The 21,355-nt window shown below is 41.5% G+C and overlaps 1 protein-coding gene across 5 annotated transcripts in view; it reads left to right on the top strand.

Annotated features, from left to right (window-relative positions):
• The window catches only part of SIK3 (SIK family kinase 3), a 266,327-nt gene that overhangs the window by 196,570 nt on the left and 48,402 nt on the right, over positions 1–21,355 (top strand). For all 5 annotated transcript variants that reach the window (XM_010812395.3, XM_010812393.4, XM_010812394.3 and 2 more), the window contains 2 exons: positions 17,745–17,869; positions 18,498–18,621. In XM_010812395.3, the coding sequence (XP_010810697.1) occupies positions 17,745–17,869; positions 18,498–18,621 (249 nt within the window). The remainder of the gene's footprint in view (positions 1–17,744; positions 17,870–18,497; positions 18,622–21,355) is intronic.

Raw genomic sequence — 21,355 nt, 5'->3', positions numbered from 1 at the left:
GACCAAATAAGAAGATTTCCTGTTGCAGTCAGTTGTCCTGATTTTTAAATTCATGCCACCCGTTGCCTCTTTCCCCTTACCACACAGACACACCCCTTTGATGATGTACTTCCTTTTAGGGCCACAGTATCACTGCCCCATATAGCCCCAGGCTCCTGATCTTGCCTAGAACAAAGGATTTCAAGTCTCAGACTGGATAGTAAAGCTCTGGCATTTAAACCATCCCTAGAAGACAGGCATATGGTTCAAATTAAAGTCTGCTGCTCTGTATTAAGAGAAGGGGATGTAAGATACCATTCCAGCCTGCAGACAAATGCTAACCAACCAGGGTGTTCGGGGCTTGGAAAAGAGACTTAACCAATTATGTTAGAGGCCACTTGTGAGTGGAGAAATAAATGACCATAGGCCACATGAAGAGAACAGCTCCACCCATATGGCTTCTGTTGTGTTGGGGGTGAGTATTTAGGGGGTGAGTATTTAACCAGTTTCTTCTCTTGTTTCTCCCTTTCCTTCTGTAACTCTTTAGAATATTCATCATTTTAATATTGAATCTGTAGGTCATAATTTTCTTCCTGTTGCTAGTAAATAAAGAGTAAAGGACATAAAAGTATCTTTATGGCATCTTTGTACCTGAGAATTTTCTAAAACTGCTCAGTGTTTTAGTTCTTATTATTAAAGGCTTTATATTAAAAAAATTTTTTTTAATATATTACTTATTTATTAGTCTGGGCCAGGTCTTAGTTGTGGCACACAAACTCTTAGCTGCTGCATGTGGGATCTAGTTCCCCGACCAGGGATCGAACCTGGACTGCCTGCATTGGGAGCACAGAGTCTTAGCCACAGAACCACCAGGGAAGTCCCTAAAAAATTTTTAATGTGGAGTACTAAAGCAATAATATAAGTATACTATAGAAAATTTAAACAGCAACAAAAGATTTTTAAGTTTTCAAACTAGAATCCTACCTTAAAATATCATTGTCATTTTGAATGCATTTTTTTCCTATGAATTTTTTAATAGTTGTAATTACTGTATGTACCATTTTAAATGTGTTTTTTATCTTTCATATTATGTCAAACATTTTCCCTATGCTGCTCCCTATAGTCATTTTTAGTGCTTGCGTATCAAGTAGGTATTCTGTAATTAATTTCTCCCATATTGTTGTGACAGCACAGAAAGTCAGATAGGGTTTTCTTGTCCACTCCCCCTTCCTTTCTTTGACATTTGTCAGTGCACTGGAGGCCTGGGTTCGATCCTTGGGTTGGGAAGATCCCCTGGAGAAGGGAAAGGCTACCCACTCCAGCATTCTGGCCTGGAGAAAAGAGTCGGACACAACTGAGCGACTTTTACCTTCAAAACTGCAAAATATATATACTTAACCTAGGAAAGTATATATACTTTCCTTGGAGAAGGAAATGGCAACCCACTCCAGTACTCTTGCCTAGAAAATTGCATGGATGGAGGAGCGTGGTGGGCTACAGTCCATGGGGTGGGTCACAAAGAGTCGGACACGACTTCACAACTTCACGAACCTTGGAACGTGCACTGAACGTGTTCTCTTCTTTGCCTTAAGTCTCTGTGTTACTTTTGTTGTTGCTGTTGTTGTTTTTTATCCCTGTGGACATTGCCCCACTGCTGCGTCTCCCTGCCTGACGCACCCGTGCTCTCCATCCTGCACTGTGTGAACAGAGCCTGCAACGCTGTGGTTTATTTTACTTGTGCCCTGGGTTAGAATACTCCCAGGCTGACATGAACTGGGGCCGTACAGCACTTCATATTGGACGATAGTTCTGAAAAGCTAAAATAAGGTAGTGGCTGAATACAAAGTGCCTGAGGTGGTAAAGAATGCCTAGGCTCTGCACATCTACTGCTTCTTACCTCTGGGACTTGAGTAATTGAAAAGTTATCGTCAGAAAAAAAATCAGTTCAATTTAGTCACTCAGTCGTGTCCATCTCTTTGCAACCTCATGGACTGCAACACACCAGGCCTCCCTGTCCATCACCAGCTCCCAGAGTTTACCCAAACTCATGTCCATTGAGTCAGTGATGCCATCCAGCCATCTCATCCTCTGTCCCCTTTTCCTCAGAAAAAAAATACACAGCACTATTTACAATATCTAGGACATGGAAGCAACCTGAATTTCCATTGATAGAGGAATGGATAAAAAAGATATGATATATATGTGTGTATATATAATAGAATATTACTCAGCCATAAAACAGTGAAGTAATGTCATTTGCGGCAACATGGGTGGACTGTCAGATTGTCATTGTGAAGTAGGTCAGGCAGAGGAGAGCCAAGTGTCATGACATTGCTTATATGTGGGATCTAAAAGAATGTGTATCATGATATGATATTGCTTATATGCGGGATCTAAAAGAATGCGACAAATGAACCTATTTACAAAACAGAATAGAGTTATAGATGCAGGAAACAAATTTATGGTTGCCAGTGGGAAAATGCAGCGGGGAGGGAAAGTTGGCCATATGGAAGGAAAAGAAGGAAAATGTAAATCTCCTTAGTGTTGTTCTTTGTTGGCAGCTCTTGTCCAGTTAGGGAGTTGGTGACAGTATAGATAAAAATGTTTAAAATGAATTTTTAAACTATTTATAAGTAATGTGTCTTAGTCCATTTAGGCTGCAGTAATAAAATACTGCAGACTAAGTGGCTTATAAGCAACAGAAATTTACTGCTCACAGTTCAAGGCTTGGAGATTCACACTCAGGTAAGAAAAACAGCCTGATCCCTCCCCTCCTGAGCCATGTGGATAATGGAGCTTAGAGCCAGTGAAATGGTCCCTAAGGGCAAAAAATAGAAGTAGAGGAGAAAAAAGGATCCTATTGTTTTCTTTGCTTATTATGAAATATCATGTATATAAACAGAAATGTACATTAACCACATGTGTACACTTTAATGAATCTCTATAAAGCAAACACCTGTGCAAATTACCACATAGGTCAGAAAATAGATAATGTAATTAGCTGGGCACCCCGTCACAACCTCATTCTTCCCCCATGGGGTAACTCTGTCTTGATATTCATGTTAATCACTTCTTTGCTTGATAGTTTTTTTAAAAGTAGTTTTTACCACCTGTGCAATATATCTTTCAGAAGTTTTGTTCCAAGAGGTGCCATTTATATTGAATGTAATGTGCAGTGGGCCCATCCTTAATATAGTTTGCTTGTTTTTGAACTGTGTATCAGTGGAATCACGCTGAATATATGACTTTGTGTTTTATTTCACACAACACTGTTTGCAAGATTTACCCATGTCTGTATAGCTAGGATTTATTCTTTTCTATTTCTATCTAGTATTCCATGATAGAAGTATACCACAAGTTAGTTTTCCATTTTATCCCTGGATGGATATTTGGATTGCTTTCAGTTTGAAACTCTTACTGTTGCAATCTTGCAATGAATATTGCACTCTTAAACATCCCATTGCATTTTTAAACATCTAAGAGTCTAGACCAAGGAGTAATGTTTCCAGGTTGTACTATATAAATGTTTTCAGATTTCACTGAGTGTTATTAAACCAGTCTGTCAATTTGTGTGAGTTCCCGTTGCTGCATTTGTCCTCACCAGTGCTAGGCCTTTTTTTTTTTTTTTTTTAATTGAACCATAGTTGATTCACAAGACCTTCTAGAACTAACACCCAAGAAAGATATCCTTTTCATTATAGGGAACTGGAATGCAAAAGTAGAAGTCAAGAGATACCTGGACTAATAGGCATATTTGGCCTTGGAGTACAGAATGAAGCAGGGCAAAGGCTGATAGAGTTTTGCCAAGAGAACACACTGGTCATAGCAAATACCTTCTTCCAACAACACAAGAGAAGACTCTACACATGGACATCACTAGATGGTCAATATTGAAATCAGACTGATTAAATTCTTTGCAGTCAAAGATGGAGAAGTTCCATACAGTCAGCAGAAACAAGACCAGAAGCTGACGGTGCCTCAGATCATGAACTCCTTATTGCCAAATTCAGACTTAAATTGAAGAAAGTAGGCAAAACCACTAGACCATTCAGGTATGAACTAAATAAAATCCTTTATGATTATACAGTGGAAGTGACAAATAGATTCAAGGGGTTAGATCTGATGGACAGAGTGCCTGAAGAACTGTGGATAGAGGTTCGTGACATTGTACAGGAAGCAGGGATAAGACCATCCCCAAGGAAAAGAAATGCAGAAAGGTCAAATGGCTGTCTGAGGAGGCCTTACAAATTGTTGTGAATAGGAGAGAATCGAAAGGCAAAGGAGAAAAGGAAAGATATACCCATTAGAATGCAGAGTTCCCAAGACTAGCAAGGAGAGATAAGAAAGCCTTCTTCAGTGATCATAGAAATCTCTTCAAGAAAATTAGAAATACCAAGGGAACATTTCATGCAAAGGTGGGCACAATAAAGGACAGAAATGGTATGGACCTAACAGAAGCAGAAGATATTAAGAAGAGGTGGCAAGAATACACAGAAGAACTATACAAAAAAGATCTTCATGACCCAGATAATCATAATGGTGTGATCACTCAATTAGAGCTAGACATCCTGGAATGCAAAGTCAAGTGGGCCTTAGGAAGCATCACTATGAACAAAGCTAGTGGAGGTGATGGAGTTCCAATTGAGCGATTTCAAATCCTAAAGGATGATGCTATAAAAGTGCTGCACTCAATATGCCAGCAAATTTGGAAAACTCAGCAGTGGCCACAGGACTGGAAAAGGTCAGTTTTCATTCTAATCCCAAAGAAAGGCAATGCCAAAAAATACTCAAACTACTGCACAGTTGCATTCTTCTCACATGATGGTAAATAATGCTCAGAATTCTCCAAGCCAGGCTTCAACAGTGCATGAACCATGAACTTCCAGATGTTCAAGCTGGGTTTAGAAAAGACAGAAGAACCAGAGATCAAACTGCCAACATCCATTGGATCATCAAAAAAGCAAGAGGGTTCCAGAAAAACATCTACTTCTGCTTTGTTGACTATGCCAAAGCCTTTGACTCTGTGGACTACAACAAACTCTGGAAAATTCTGAAAGAGATGGGAATACCAGACCCCCTGACCTGCCTCCTGAGAAACCTATATGCAGGTCAGGAAGCAATACTTAGAACTGGACATGGAACAACAGACTGGTTCCAGATAGGGAAAGGAGTACATCAAGGCGGTATATTGTAACCCTGCTTATGTAACTTCTATGCAGAGTACATCATGAGAAATGCTGGGCTGGAGGAAGCACAAGCTGGAATCAAAATTATCAAGATAAATATCAATAACCTCAGATATACAGATGACACCATCCTTATGGCAGAAAGCAAAGAGGAACTAAAGAGCCTCATAATGAAAGTGAAAGAGGAGAGTGAAAAAGTTGGCTTAAAACTCAACATTCAGAAAACTAAGATCATGACATCTGGCCCCATCACTTCATGGCAACTAGATGAGGAAACAGTGGAAACAGTGACAGAATGTATTTTTTGGGGCTCCAAAATCACTGCAGATGGTGACTGCAGCCATGAAATAAAAAGATGCTTGCTCCTTGGAAGAAAAGTTATGACCAACCTAGACAGCATATTAAAAAGCAGAGACATTACTTTGCTAACAAAGTTCCATCTAGTCAAAGCTGTGGTTTTTCCTGTAGTCATGTGTGGACGTGAGAGTTGGACTATAAAGAAAGCTGAGTGCTGAAGAATTGATGCTTTTGAACTGTGGTTTTGGAGAAGACTCTTGAGAGTCCCTTGGACTGAAAGGCGATCCAACCAGTCCATTGTAAAGAAAATCAGTCCTGAATATTCATTAGAAGGACTTATTCTGAAGCGGAAACTCCAGTATTTTGGCCACCTGATGCGAAGAGCTGACTCATTGGAAAAGACCCTAATGCTGGGAAAGATAGAAGGCACAAGGAGAAGGAGACAACAGAGGATGAGATGGTTGGATGGCATCACCGAGTCAATGGACATGAGTTTGAGTAAACTCCAGGAGTTGGTGATGGACAAGGAGGCCTGGTGTGCTGCAGTCTGTGGGGTCGCAAAGAGTCAGACACAACTGAGCGACTGAACTGACTGATTTACAACTCTAGTTGTTTCGACTAGTTTCAGGTATGCAGCAAAGTGAATCAGCTATACGTATCCACATACGCACTCCTCTTAAAATTTTTTTCCCGATATTTTGCCATTACAGGACCCTGAGTCAAGTTCCTTGTGCTGTATACAGTTGGTCCCTATTAGCTATTTACTTTATATTTAGTAGTGCTGGATATTATTACACTTTATAATATTTCCCAAGCCACTGAGTGCGTAATGGTTATCTCATTGTGGATTTAGATTTTAATTTCGTCTTAATAGTGAGATTGAACTCCTTTTATGTCTTTTGGCTTTTTTTAAGTGTCTGCTAAAAAAAAGTCTTCTGCCCATGTTTCTACTGGGTTGTCTGTCTTACTGATTTATAGGAGTTTTTGTTTCAATAATAAGAACATGAGTCTTTTGTTTTATGTGTTACAAATAGCTTCTTTTGTTTCGAGATTTCTCATTTCATTCTCTTTAAAATACCTTTTAATGAATACACCTTTTAGTATAATTTTAATGTAACCGAATTTACTATCTTTTCCTTTATGACGTGTGCCTTTTGTTTCTTGTTTAAGAAATCCTTCCATCTCCTGAAGCTATAATTTCCTTTATTACTTTATTTAAAAAAAACTTTGTAGTTTTACCATTTGTATTAAGTTGATCTACCTAGAATTGATTTTAGAATATGATATGAGGAAAGTGTCCTATTTAATTTTTTCCCATAGGAAAAATCAGATGTACCTATGGCATTTATTGAGAAATTAATCCTTTCCCCAGTTTTATACAGTGCCTATGTCTTTTCAATGCACTGTTTTTCAAGCAACTTGTTGAGAAACAATATGTTTCAAGGCTTGTATGCCTTTGGGAATTATGTTAAGTATAGCAAAGGATTGGCAGTCAAGAATAAAACGAAAAGCAGTAGTATATAATAACTGAGGAATTTAGAAGTAGTATAAAAATAATTCTGGGATGTACATTTACCTCAGTATAAACATATGCATGATGCTAAAAGCACAGTGTGGGCTTTGAGGGTGTCCAGGCTGGCATTATAGGCTGAACCGTGTTCTTAGTAAGTCTTTTTTTTTTAACCTTTGAATTTGAACATGATACTTAATGACCCTCACTTTCCCAGAAGTGAAATAAAAATAATGCTCATCTAATCCCCAGTGGCTCAATGGTAAAGAATCTGCCTGCAGGAGACATAGGAGAGGAGGGTTCAATCCCTGGGTCAGAAAGATCCCCTGCAGGAGGAGATGACAGCCATCTCCAGTATTCTCACCTGGAAAATCCCAAGGACAGAGGAGCCTGGTGGGCTGCGGTCCATAGGGTTGCGAAGCGTCAGGCTCGACTAAGCAACTGAGCACACACAGACACACATACTCTGTAACAGCACTTGATGGAGAGTCGCTTGAGAAATATGTTTACTTTATTCCATAGAATTCCAGGAGCTGCACAAATGGGAAAACTGCAGCACTGGGAGAGACAGATCCAGGGCAGCCCAGGATGCCTGACTCGCCAGAGTCCTCGCTGCTCCACTGCATGGCCCAGATTGCTCATTTCTCAGCACCCTGAATGAATTTACTCTGAGTACAAAATTATTAATTGGTTGTCATCCAACTTAGTAAGAAATGCGTTGTCTTATTCATAGTGTGACATTCTAGATGATTCAGAATGAATCTGAGTTATGTTCATAGTTCATTCCTATGACTTAGCATTTCTTTTAAGACAAATTAACTAACAAAACTTCTGAGGGGAAGTTATACGATTTCTAGTCTCAAGTATTTATATGTGGTCACAGTTTTCCCTCAGATAGAAGTACCTGTACAGTACTTGGATGACATCGTATGGTTGCTGCAGACTACCTTTTCCTTCTTTGACATGCTTTTCTCCTCTCAGCTTCTTTGTTATAATGATAAGATATCTCTCTCTTGCTTTTGTTCCATCCTCTTTCTGATCCTGTACCTATAGCATAGGAAGTACTTTTGGGTGTCCTAAGCCATAACTCCCAGCCATTCCTTTTTCATTATTCTTTCAAAAAACTTTTATCCATTCATTACTACACCTTGATTTGTTAGAACATCTCCACTTGAATTTCTTCTCACCTTCTTAAACCAAACTTTGCACCTTTTTAAATAAAAACATATCTTTTTCTTCCCAAATCAAATACTCTGTGCCTTCCCCTCCTTTTTATCCTATGTATTATCTCAAGTACTGTCCTAGCTTTTGTCAAAATAATTTCTGAGTTGTCTCATTTTCACTGTTTTTACTTTCTCACAGGCCTTCTACTTCTCCTCATACATTTTTTATAATTTTTTTTAGTTTTTAGGCTACGCCACGTGGCATGTGAAATCTTAGTTCCTTGATCAGGAATCACCCACATCCCCTGCATTGGAAGCATGGAGTCTTAATCACTGGACCACCAGAGAAGTCCTGCCTCATACTTAATCTAGTCTTGCTTTCAGGTTAACTTTACTACATCTGCCTGTGCCAGAAGTCCCAGTGACTCCTCACTGCCCATCACTTCAGTTCGGTTGCTCAGTCATGTCCGGCCCTTTGCTACCCCATGGACTGAAGCACACCAGGCTTCCCTCCTATCACCAACTCCCGGAGCTGGCTCAAACTCATGTCCATCGAGTTGGCGATGCCATCCAACCATTTCATGGCCATAAGAGTTCTCACACATTTTCAGGAAGAGTTGTTTTATTTGTTTACATTCAGATGTCTAAATTATTTCCAGGAGATCCAGTAGGTCTGAGGTGAAGTTGTGGATCACTCTAAATACATTGATAATCCTGATGTGCTGACAGGGTTGAAAATCAATGGTTGGAAGAGGACATAGGAAACGGAATGAGTACTGCTTATGATTTGACATAAATAATTATTCAGATACCAGTACTTTATTTGGGTGGTGGGTTCACAGGTGCTCATTGCATAACTAAGTAGAAGAAAACATAGGGGTGAATCTGTGTGACCTTAGGTTAGGTAGTAATTTCTTAGCTATGACACTGAAAGTATAAGTACAAAAGAAAATCTGGGTAAATTGGACATTAAAATTTAAAAACCTCTGTGCATCAAAGGACACTGTCAAGAAAGTGAAAAGATAATCCACAGAATGGGAGAAAATATTTGCAAATCATATCTATGGAGTTGTATCCAGAGAATATAAATAATTTTTACAACTTAATAATAAAAAGATAATCCAGGGAACCTGGTGGTCCAGTGGTTAAGGCTCCATGCTTCCATAGCAGAGGACAAGGTTCAATCCCTGGTCAGGGAACTAAGATCCTACATGTTGCCTGCTGCTCAGGAAAAAAAAAAGATAATGCAATCTAAAAATGGGCAAAAGATTTGAATAGGTATTTGTCCAAAGAAGATACACAAATGGCCAATTAGCACATGAAATGATGCCCAGCATCATTAGCCATCAGGGAAAATGCAAATTAAAATCGTGGTAAGGTACCCCACCCCCCAGAAGAGCTGTAATTTAAAAAATATAAAAAGATAGTAATAAGTGTCAGGGAGGATGTGGAGAAATTAGAACTCTTGTACGATGTTGGTGGGAATGTAAAGTGTTACAGCCATGCAGTTTCTGAAAAGGTTAAATATGGAGTTACCATATGACCCCGCAGTTCCACTCCTAGGTATATATGTAAGAGAAATGAAAACATACATCCACAAAAAAAGTCACATGAATGTTCATAGCGACATTATTTATGGTACCCCCTACCAAAAGAATCAGTCTAAATATCCATCAAGTGATGAATGGATACATAATGTGGTATGTTCGTACCATAGAATATCACTCATAATTAAAAAAAAAAAAGAGTGAACTACTGATAGATGCTACAATGTGGATGAACCTTGAAAGCATTATGCTAATTGAAAGTCAGTCAGTCAGTCAGGTCAGTCGCTCAGTCGTGTCCGACTCTTTGCGACCCCATGAATCGCAGCACGCCAGGCCTCCCTGTCCATCACCAACTCCTGGAGTTCACCCAAACTCATGTGCATCTAGTCGGTGATGCCATCCAGCCATCTCATCCTCTGTCATCCCCTTCTCCTCCTGCCTCCAATCCCTCCCAACATCAGGGTCTTCTCCAATGAATCAGCTCTTTGCATGAGGTGGCCAAAGTATTGGAGTTTCAGCCTCAGCATCAGTCCTTCCAATGAACACCCAGGGCTGATCTCCTTTAGGATGGACTGGTTGGATCTCCTCGCAGTCCAAGGGGCTCGCAAGTCTTCCCCAGCACCATAGTTCAAAAGCATCAATTCTTCGGCGCTCAGCTTTCTTCACAGTCCAACTCACATCCATACATGACTACTGGAAAAACCATAGCCTTAACTAGACAGACCTTTGTTGGCAAAGTAGTATCTCTGCTTTTCAATATGCTATCTAGGTTGGTCATAACTTTGCTTCCAGGGAGTAAGCATCTTTTAATTTCATGGCTGCAATCACCATCTGCAGTAATTTTGGAGCCCAAAATAATAAAGTCTGACACTTCCACTGTTTCCCCATCTATTTGCCATGAAGTGATGGGACCAGATGCCATGATCTTAGTTTTCTGAATGTTGAGCTTTAAGCCAACTTTTTCACTCTCCTCTTTCACTTTCATCAAGAGGCTTTTTAGTTCCTCTTCACTTTCTGCCATAAGGGTGGTGTCATCTGCATATCTGAAAGTAGCCAGTCACAAAAGACCACATATTGTATTTGTTGTTCAGTCGCTCAGTCGTGTCTGATTCTTTGTGACCGCCATGGACTGCAGCACACAAGGCTTTCCTGTCCTTCACCATCTTCCAGAGCTTGCTCAAACTCATGTCCATTGAGTCAGTGATCCCATCCAACCATCTTGTCCTCTGTCATCCCTTCTCCTCCTGCCTTCAGTCTTTCCCAGCATCAGGGTCTTTTCCAATGAGTCAGCTCTTCACATCACGTGGCCAAAGAATTGGAGCTTCAGCTTCACCATCAGTCCTTCCAATGAAAATTCACGGTTGATTTTCCTTCAGATTGACTGGTTGGATCTCCTTGCAGTCCAAGGGACTCAAGAGTCTTCTCTAGCACCGCGGAGAAGTCTGGCCTGTTGTTACTGTGTAATGTTGTTTCTTGCCGTATACCTCTGTGAACCTTACATCATACCTAGGGTACTTTCTTTATTGTTGCTTCAACTTAGCGTACTAGTTCCAAGTGATTAGCCTTTTGCTCTGCTTTTCCCCAACCACCACTTAGAAAAATCTCTTTCCATAGTCCCCCTGTGCTTTTCTAGATCCAGTCCACTCAACTCAAGTTCTGCTTTCTTTTTTGAGTCCTTCAGTAGGAACATATCTTTTCTGCATTCGCTTCTTTCATAGGAACCAACACATTGCTCTACTGATACATGAGTGAAGGAAATGGAAGAACTTAGTTAGAGACCCTGATGATGACATTAAGAATAAAAAGCTTTAGGAAACACTGAAAGACATTATGATTAAGAGCAGCTTTCAGTTCAGTACAGTTCAGTTGCTTAGTTGTGTCCGACTCTTTGTGACCCCATGAACTGCAGCACACCAGGCCTCCCTGTCCATCACCAACTCGTGGAGTTTACTCAAACTCATGTCCATTGAGTCAGTGATGCACTTCAACCATCTCATGCTCTGTTGTCCCCTTCTTCTGCCCTCAATCTTTCCCAGCATCAGGGTCTTTTCAGATGAGTCAGCTCTTTGCATGAGGTGGCCAAAGTATTAGAGTTTAAGCTTCAATATCAGTCCTTCCAATGAACAGCCAGGACTGATTTCCTTTAGGATTGATTGATTGGATCTCCTTGCAGTCCAAGGGACTCTCAAGAATCTTCTCCAATACCACAGTTCAAAAGCATCAGTTCTTCTGCGCTCAGCTTTCTTTATAGTCCAACTCTCACATCCATACATGACCACTGGAAAAATCATAGCCTTGACTAGACAGACCTTTGTTGACAAAGTAGTGTCTCTGCTTTTTAATATGCTGTCTAGCTGGTCATAACTTTCCTTCCAAGAAGTAAGCGTCTTTTAATTTCATGGCTGCAATCACCATCTGCAGTGATTTTGGAGCCCCCAAAAATAAAGTCAGCCACTGTTTCCACTGTTTCCTCATCATTTGCCATAAAGTGATGGGACTGGATGCCATGATCTTCGTTTTCTGAATGTTGAGCTTTAAGCCAACTTTTTCAGTCTCCTCTTTCACTTTCATCAAGAGGCTCTTTAGTTCTTCTTCGCTTTCTGCCATAAGGGTGGTGTCATCTGCATATCTGAGGTTATTGATATTTCTCCCATCAATCTTGATTCCAGCTTGCTACTGAACCAAAATAAGATGAACATGCCCATTCCATTGAAGGGAAATTTGGTTTTCTAGGATCAAGGTAACTGATCAAACTTAAATTCTAAAAGCTTTTCTTTCCTTTCTTCTTTGACGTTTCTGATCCAAGCCAGCAAGAATTCTCCATCATTCTTTTTTAACCATTGCTTTAAATTTTTCATGAGAATTTCTGCTTCCAGGTTGGGTCATTTTGCAGTTTTTTTCATTTGCCTGCATGTGTAGATAACTCAAAACCAACACAAATCTTAATGATTCTGTTCCATGTCTTGTCTGTTCCCCGCCTATCCCAGTATACCTCCACATCCCACTAGTAGTCCCTTCAGCCTTCCCTAAACTACCAATAAAACCCCAAATAGACTGGTTTGAATTTTAAGTGCTTTCATTTTTCCCTGCCAGTCTTCTTAACTATGGGTTGCAAACCCCTCTCCCTCAAGGAAGGTAAGCTACTGAAAGAATAGAGGAGGAATTCTTTTCTTCTCAGTTATTCAGTCCCTGCAGTGTTGATTAGAAGGAATTAAACTTTCACAGTGAGCTCCAAATTTCATATATGTTACTAATTGGAGATTTCTCTTAGTAAGTTAAGTGTTCAGAAAATAAGTTATGGTTTTGCTGAATGGACAGTGAGCTGGCCAGAATTTTTAACTTATCGGCTGCATAGCTGTATTGAAGATTAATGTGTAACACTTGTGATGAGGCACTAGTGAAGACACGACACCAGTATGCTTTCAGTAAAACTGAATTTATAGTAATAATATGTGTATCGAAGTGGGAGGGTGGGTCAGATTCTGTTAGGTTTGTTACGTTAAAGAATGATTTGGGACTTCCCTGCTGGTCCAGTGGATAAGAATCTGCCTGCCAATGTAGGGGACATGAGTTCTATCCCTGGTCTGGGAAGATTGCACAGGCCATGGAGCAGCGAAACCCGTGTACCCACAACTACCAAGCCCACAGTCTAGAACCCTCAAGCCACAACAACTGAGTCTGTGTGCTGCAACTGCTGAAACCAACAGCTGTTGAGCCCATGACCCACAGCTACTGAAACCGGTGTGCCTAGAGCCTGTGCACAGCAACCAGAGAAAGCCCATGAGCAGTGACGAAGACCCAGCACAACAAAAAATAATAAAAAGAAGAAAAAGATGAATTGGCCTTTGCCAGGATCATTCATTGGAGGAAGCTAGTGTTCATGGCAGGGAAAGTGTCATAGCAAGCACAGTGAAGCAGATTTTGCTTAAAAGTGCAAAACCCTTAGGGTTAGGAGTAAGAGTAATATATGGAGTGATTAGAGGAGACCCCATGACACATTTACAAGACTAAAGGGTTTTTGTTTGCTCTTTAATAGGAAAGAGAGGCAAGCTGGTGGAGGGATGGTGGTTTTTGAATCGCTGTCAGTCTTTGGGTCTAGCTGTTGAAGCAGCTGTGTGGCTGTAACTTGCTGTGGAAGCAGGTGCTTCCCCCATATGGCCTCTTTAGATGTCAGACCCTGATCAGTCATTCATTCTTGCACACTCATTTTTCATATAAACACCTAATAGCAATCTAAGCCTGTAGCTATTGCTGAAGATGGTTTCCTTTGATATTGTTTCCTTTGTAAAGGTTTCCTGTTTGGTAGATTAAAAACAAAAAGAAAACAAGCTCTTGCTCTGTAACTTCTCCTCCTCAGCAGAGTAAAAGAGTAGAAAGGTGATTAATTGTAGATAGAGCATTCATAGTTCAAAATGACAAATTTCCCTTATATACTTTAAGCTGCTTATTGGGAAGTTTTAAAATCAAGTGGTATTAATTCATTGCTTGCCCTGTGGCATTCTCCATTCAAAACATGAGCAGAATACTCCATGACTTTCTCTTCTGGACTTTGCTATCCAGTCACACCAACATCAGAGCCCATCAATTATTACAGTCTCCATCAACATGTCTTCCTCACTGTGCAGCGAAAGGCTAGTCGGGGGAAAGGATCAGTGAAGGTCTTTGCCAACCAATTAAAGATACATCAAGAGTCCTCTTTCTAAATAATCCCCAAAGTACCAGCTCTGTTGAATCACCTTTGTTGGGATTTTTAGCAACCTATCCCCAGTCTCTTAAGAAAAACAGGTTAAAGACTTCAACTGATAAAATGATTGGGCTTCAAATGTCAAAGATTAGTTGGTAGGGCTTTAATTGCAGTTGCATTCAACTCAACATTTGTTAAGCACCTATTGTGTTTAAGTTAAACTGTGTGTTAGGTAATATGAGAGTCAGAGATGAAAAAAAGTATTTTTAAGGAATTAGTTAGAGAGGGGGTAATTTTGGGGGGCTCCAAAATCACTGTAGATGGTGACTGCAGCCATGAAATTAAAAGACGCTTACTCCTTGGAAGGAAAGTTATGACCAACCTAGATAGCATATTCAAAAGCAAAGACATTACTTTGCCAACAAAGGTTCATCTAGTCAAGGCTATGGTTTTTCCTGTCATCATGTATGGATGTGAGAGTTGGACTGTGAAGAAGGCTGAGTGCCAAAAAATTGATGCTTTTGAACTGTGGTGTTGGAGAAGACTCTTGAGAGTCCCTTGGACTGCAAGGAGATCCCACCAGTCCATTCTGAAGGAGATCAGCCCTGGGATTTCTTTGGAAGGAATGATGCTAAAGCTGAAACTCCAGTTTGGCCACCTCATGCGAAGAGTTGACTCATTGGAAAAGACTCTGATGCTGGGAGGGATTGGGGGCAAGAGGAGAAGGGGACGACAGAGGATGAGATGGCTGGATGGCATCACTGACTCGATGGATGTGAGTCTGGGTGAACTCCGGGAGTTGGTGATGGACAGGGAGGCCTGGCGTGCTGTGATTCACGGGGTCGCAAAGAGTCAGACACGACTGAGCGACTGAACTGAACTGAACTGAACTGAGACCTCTACTAGAGAAAGGTGTGTGTGTGTGCATGCTCAGCCTTGTCCGACTCTGTGACCCCACAGACTGTGGCCCACCAGGCTCCTCTGACAATGGGATTTCCCAAGCAAGAGTACTGCAATGGGTTGCCATTTCCTTCTCCAGGGGATCTTCCCAACCCAGGGATCGAACCCATGTCTCTTTCATCTCCTGCATTGACAGGCAGGTTCTTTACCACTAGTGCCACCTGGGAAGCCTAAAGAGATAGGATAGTATGTTATTTATATGTGGAATTAACAAAAATAAAGGAGGAATACAAAGTAATAAGGGAATGCAGAGAAGGTAGAGGACATTTCTTACAGGAGATTCAGGAAGACTTGACAGATGAGGCATTTATTTTGCATTAATGAATGAGAGTATTTGATTTCTCTTGTCGAAGTAGCTATAGTGATTCTAATGATGGCCCCACCTCTAAGCCCCTTGTGATCTTGGAGGGCTGACTAGCGGGTAGAGGCCATAGGAGCTGGCCAGCTGCCAGTCAGTCTAATAAGGCTCCAGTAGCCAGGAGGTGACAAGAGGACTGGCCTAGCGCTCCCATTGCAGTTGTATTGCAGTTTAGTTTAGTGGCCCTCTCTTGAGTCCCTGCTATGTATGAAAACACCGTCTGGAGAATAATATAAATAGAACAATGTCCCTAGTTTACTAACTAGTGGAGGATATAAACACACGATACAACTCAGTATAACATGAGGCTTGTGATTGGGCTGTAGAGGCACAAACAGAGGGCCAGGGGAGCACAGAGGAGGAAGCCACTGACGTGGTGTCAAGGCGGGAGTCAGTGAAGGCCTCGTACGGGAAGTAATATTTGACTGGGCACTGAAAATAAGTGCTATTTCTAAAGTGGCAAGGAAAGGAAAAGGCATGGCACAGAAAGGAAGCCGCGTAAGAGAAGCACAGAGATACAGGATGTGGATGGTCTGGCCATGCCAGAATGCCCAGGGCTGGGCTGGAGATGGAGGGTTGAGCTGGCTTGTCGTGAAGGACCCTAAATGCGAAGAGAGCTGGGCTCTTCTGTGAGCAGAAAGGAGCCAGCAGGTGTTTCTGAGTGAGGAGGAGCGAGGCGTGATTTGTGTCTTGCTCCCTGCTCTAAATGGGCAGCTTAGCGGCAAGCAGAGGGCAGTAAGCAAGAGTGCCAGTCGAGAAGATGAGAGAAGATGAGAGTATGAGCTGAGATGGGGGAATGGAAATGGAAAGAAGGAGGTAAGTTCAGGACACACAGGGTAGAAGCAGTACAAGGTTATCCCCGGTTTGAAATGGAAATGAGAGGTAGCGAGGCACGAAGAGCCAGTGCTCCTAGTACTGTGATGGTAACTCCATAAATGAACACGGGAACATCGTTGGAAGAGCAGTTTGATTTTGGAAAATGGCAAAGTTGAGATGTTTCTTCCCAGGCAAGTACTGGAAGGCCACATCAGCAACTTAAGAGTGGTACCAGGGTCAGAGCTATAAATTTGGAGAATCATTACCAAACAGGTGATTGATGATGGTGGAAGCTATGGGCCCAGAAGAGCTGGTCCTGAGGAACCATAGAGGAAGTAGTAACAGTCAAAATCAGCACATGCCTTACTAGAAAACACCTGGAGGAGGAGGAGGAAGAGCAAACAGCAAATGGAGGAAGAATTGTCATTGGGAGTAAAACCAGGAGCGGGCGAGGAGCTCCTGAGAGGTGCTGGGAATGTGGGAAAATGGCAGGCCTGGGAAAGGACGGAGCTTCAGCCTGCCTTACCTGGAGTCGTTGATAGAAATATTTATGTGCATAGAAGTATTTCTGAGTCAGTGAGACGCTGTCCTTTGTCTCATTTAAGTTCTTAGTCTTCCTCTCCACTCTCTACCCCTCCAGTCTCCTGTCTACTCTCTCTTCACACAGTGGGAGGGGGAGAAATAAAAAGAGGAAGTTGAAGTTAAAGTGTAAACATTCTTGGTTTGATGGCAAATAAATTGCATATTCTTCATCTTGAATAAGCCATCTTAATGGTAATAAAGTCACTTTGTCTAATTTTTAAGTTCAGTGCCTGTCGTGGTCATAAATATGTTTGTCACAAGAAGTAAAAATAATCTGAAAATCCTGGGTCCAGCTGAGTAGACTTAACATGTATTTCCTGATTCTGATGTGGTCTTGATATCAATCTTTATCCAATTTTGTTTTTGTTCTTAAAGGTACCACTCACCTCAGTCCAGATTTGTGAAGGAAATGGTACTGATTTTGGTACTGATGTAAACCAATCATGTTTACTTTTGGTTAACCAGATATCTTTTACTTTCCAGCCCATCTGTATCTCTGTTTCAGTGTTATTTTAAATTTAAGCAGCTGGTTATATAATTTCTAAAAGTTCTCTTTTCGTGTTTGATATTCACACTTAAGGATCCAGAATCTTTATTCTAGTGACTAGAAACTCGTCTTCACTGGTCAAGATCACATGAGTGGTGTCCATTTGTCTTTCTAGATTTTGGCTTCAGTAACCTCTTCACCCCTGGGCAGCTACTGAAGACCTGGTGTGGCAGCCCTCCCTATGCTGCTCCTGAACTCTTTGAAGGAAAGGAGTATGACGGACCCAAGGTGGACATCTGGGTATGTGACTGCTGCCTCTTCTCCCTGCAGCGTTAGTTACCCTAGTCTGACGGCAGCTGTCCTCATCCTGGATGAGACTGAGATCTTGATCGCCTGTTTGAATTTTCAATTCTTTGTACAAAGACTGCTCTCCAGCCCTTGTCATATGGACTGAGCCACAGGTTTCCATCTCCCACTTTGTATCTGCAAAGAAAAAAAAAAAAAATCCCAAGGGCAAGCTTGGACAGATGCCCTTGCTAAGAACAGAAATTCTTTCTGTTGTTGCCCCTTGCCTTCTCCCTAGGATGAGTACTGAGAGAAATTCTAGATATGTTCCCCAAAACTAATGTCTGGAAGCAAAGAAGAATGCTAACTATTCTAAAGATGATTGGCCTTGACAATGCCCCATATTATTTCTCATTAAAAAAAAGAAGAAAAGGAAATGTTTGTCCCATTATCTCGTGCATGACTCACCACTCTCTCCATCAGTTCAGTTCAGTCGCTCAGTTGTGTCTGATTCTTTGCGACCCCATGGACTACAGCGTGCCTGGCTTCCCGGTCCATCACCAATTCTTCATACACATACTATAATGACCTCTCTTGTTTCTCTGATGCGATTTTAATCAAACGTTCTCTGTTTGCAATGCAGAGCCTCGGAGTCGTCCTCTATGTGCTTGTGTGCGGGGCCCTGCCGTTTGATGGGAGCACACTGCAGAATCTGCGGGCCCGGGTGTTGAGTGGAAAGTTTCGCATCCCATTTTTTATGTCCACAGGTAAGGGAAATGCCAGCACACGGCTATGACTGGGTTCATGGAACAGTAGACATGCTAAGTTATCCCAGAATTGAGTGATGGGGTATAAATGACCCATTTAACAGTTTGCTGAATTGAACCTCTGGAGGCATGATTCTATAGGAACAGAGTGTCTAGGTTTTAGCTTCAGATAACCCTGCCCGAGTTTGGTTCTGGACTCTACACAGGGCTGCTAGTGTGGTGGGCAGATTACTAAGTCTCCTCATTAATAAAAGACTGACAGTTTGGTGAGGACCACTACTATGAGAACTAAATTAAATCATGTATGGAGAGTTAATAGGCCCAGCACATAGTAGCGGGGCAGTAGATGATAGTCCTGTTTCATCTCTGTTTTATCTCTCACCCTTTTTCAGGATAATATTTCTGTTGGGTTGGTCAAAAAGTTCTTTTGGGTGCTTCCATAACACTTAAATGGTAAAATTGTTTGGCCAACCCAGGATTTACTGGGGGCTCCATTGAGATGCGGAATAAATGGCAAGGGGAAAGCAGGCTTTGCATCTTAGTCTTGCTGATATTACATTTCCTGCTTCTGTGACATTTATCCCCCCAACTCAAATAAAAAAGTACTTTTTGAATGAGTGGGCAGTAGCTCTTAGAAAAAAGTATCACTGAAAACAGGCACCCCCCCAAAAAAAATAAAAACAAAAAGAAAGAAAACAGGCACCTAGAATCTACAGTCTTTCATCACCATCTGTATGCACACATAAGAAAGGGACATTCTGGGGCAGTGCTCTAAGCCGTCTGTTTAGTTTTGCCCCATCATGGTTTCAGTTAAAGGTACAACCTATAGCGTATATGTCAACTGGGTTGGGAGCAGAGTGTAAGCATATGGGAATTACGTTTTAGAAAGAAAACAAGAATTGCATTTGAAATCAACATCAGAAATTTTGTTTCTAAAATGCATTTTAGAAAAAACCCATGGGAAAAATAAAATAGAGTCAGGTGGTAGGTTAGGGATGGTGGTTGGGTGGTTATTTGTAAAGGTATGGCAGGGAACCCCTTCCCTGAAAAACAGACGTTTTGGTGAAGACTTGGAGAAGGTGAGGGGAGGGTGTGAGCTGTGCAGTCTGAGGAAGGGCTTTGCATGCAGAGGGGACAGCCAGAGGGCAAAGGCCTTGGGGAGAGAACACACACTTGTATCTAAGGAACAGGATGGAAGCCTCTGTGCTAGACAGAAATGAGAGAGAGGACGGGAGAGGTGCAGTCAGAGTAAAGACCTTAGTTTTCACTCTTGAGTGAAATGAGAAAAGTCAGAGAATTTTAACAAAGGAATGGCATTAACTGACTTTTGGGTTTTCTTTAACTTTTATTATTTATTATGAAAAGTTTCAAGCATGCAAAAGTATTGAAAGAATTTTATGGTGACCTTTGTTCTTCAAAAACAAAATCACTCTGCCAACTCTCTTGGTTGAAAGGTTCAAGGGCTGAAGGAAGGAGACCATTAGTAGGAGATTTTGGTGGCTAGTTCCCAGACTGGAGTGTAGAGGTTGGGGTGGTAAGAAGCCTTCAGATTCAAGAGATAATACGTACTGCGTGGCACCGTTCCGAGCGTTTTGCAAACATTAACTCATTTAATTATTTTAACAACCCTATAAGATACATGAGACTATTAGCCCCCATTTTACAGGTGATAAAGCTGAAACCAGGAGACGTTTAGCTATTTTCCCAAGATAACACAGCTAGTAAGTGACTAAACTAGAATTTGAACCTAGGCAGTCTGGCTCCAGCAACATTTATGTGGGATTTGATCTGCGAGAAAGAGAGTAATTAAAGGTAACTCCTGGGTTCTTGGCTTGAGCAACTGGAAGGATGGATTTACTGCTAATAGAGGTGGGAATGGCTAGAGAAGACTGCCTCCATTTTGGAGAGAGGTTTTAGCTGTGTTCATTTGAGATGCCCATTAGACATCTAAGTTGAGTTATGGTATGGGCAGTTGAAATTAGTAGGACTTGGTTGGGAGTGGTGGGCTGTGGATACACATTTGGGAATGATCAGTGTATAGATAAGATTTAAAGCTCTGAGATAAGATCACATTTTAGGCCATGAATGTAGAGATGAGAAAAGGTCCAAGAATTAATCTCTGGGACACGCTAACATTCAGAGATCAGGAAGGTGAGCAGGGGTCAGCATAGGAATGGTTAGTAAGGTAAGCCAGAGCGTTTGTGTCCTGGAAAACAAGGGAAGACGATGTTTCCAAGAGGGGAATGAGAAATGGTGTGGAGTGCCCCTGACGGGTCAAATGATAGAACTTGTTGGAGGACAGAGAGGATGAAAAGTGCCCATCATACTAAGAAAGCATCAAGACAGGAAGACAAGGCAGGCAGCCTCGTGTTGATCAGAGGGTCAGTTTTTTATAGGGTAACTTACTCACAGCATGGGATCAGACAGACGGCGATCCAGAAGCATTTGCAGCGGTACTCTGCACTGTGAAGGGGACAGTTTTCTAGTTAACCTGAGTATCAGGGTATGTGCTTAGAAACAGGAAGTACATTCCTAAGTCCAGATTTATGAATGGGTGACTGGTCTCATGGGCACCAGGAATATGTCAGCCAAGCTCTTCATCACTATTGGGAGATATCAGAGCATAGAGGCCACCTGGACCTCATGGTCATGAAACAGCGTCCATTAACTACACAGTCCTTGACACAGAGAAGCAACACGGCACAGACATGGGGCACAGTCAGTGGAAGGACAG

The sequence above is a fragment of the Bos taurus genome, chromosome 15 (assembly GCF_002263795.3).
Source record: "Bos taurus isolate L1 Dominette 01449 registration number 42190680 breed Hereford chromosome 15, ARS-UCD2.0, whole genome shotgun sequence".
Classification (NCBI taxonomy): domain Eukaryota; kingdom Metazoa; phylum Chordata; class Mammalia; order Artiodactyla; family Bovidae; genus Bos; species Bos taurus.
This window is presented reverse-complemented; position numbering and strand designations above follow the sequence as displayed.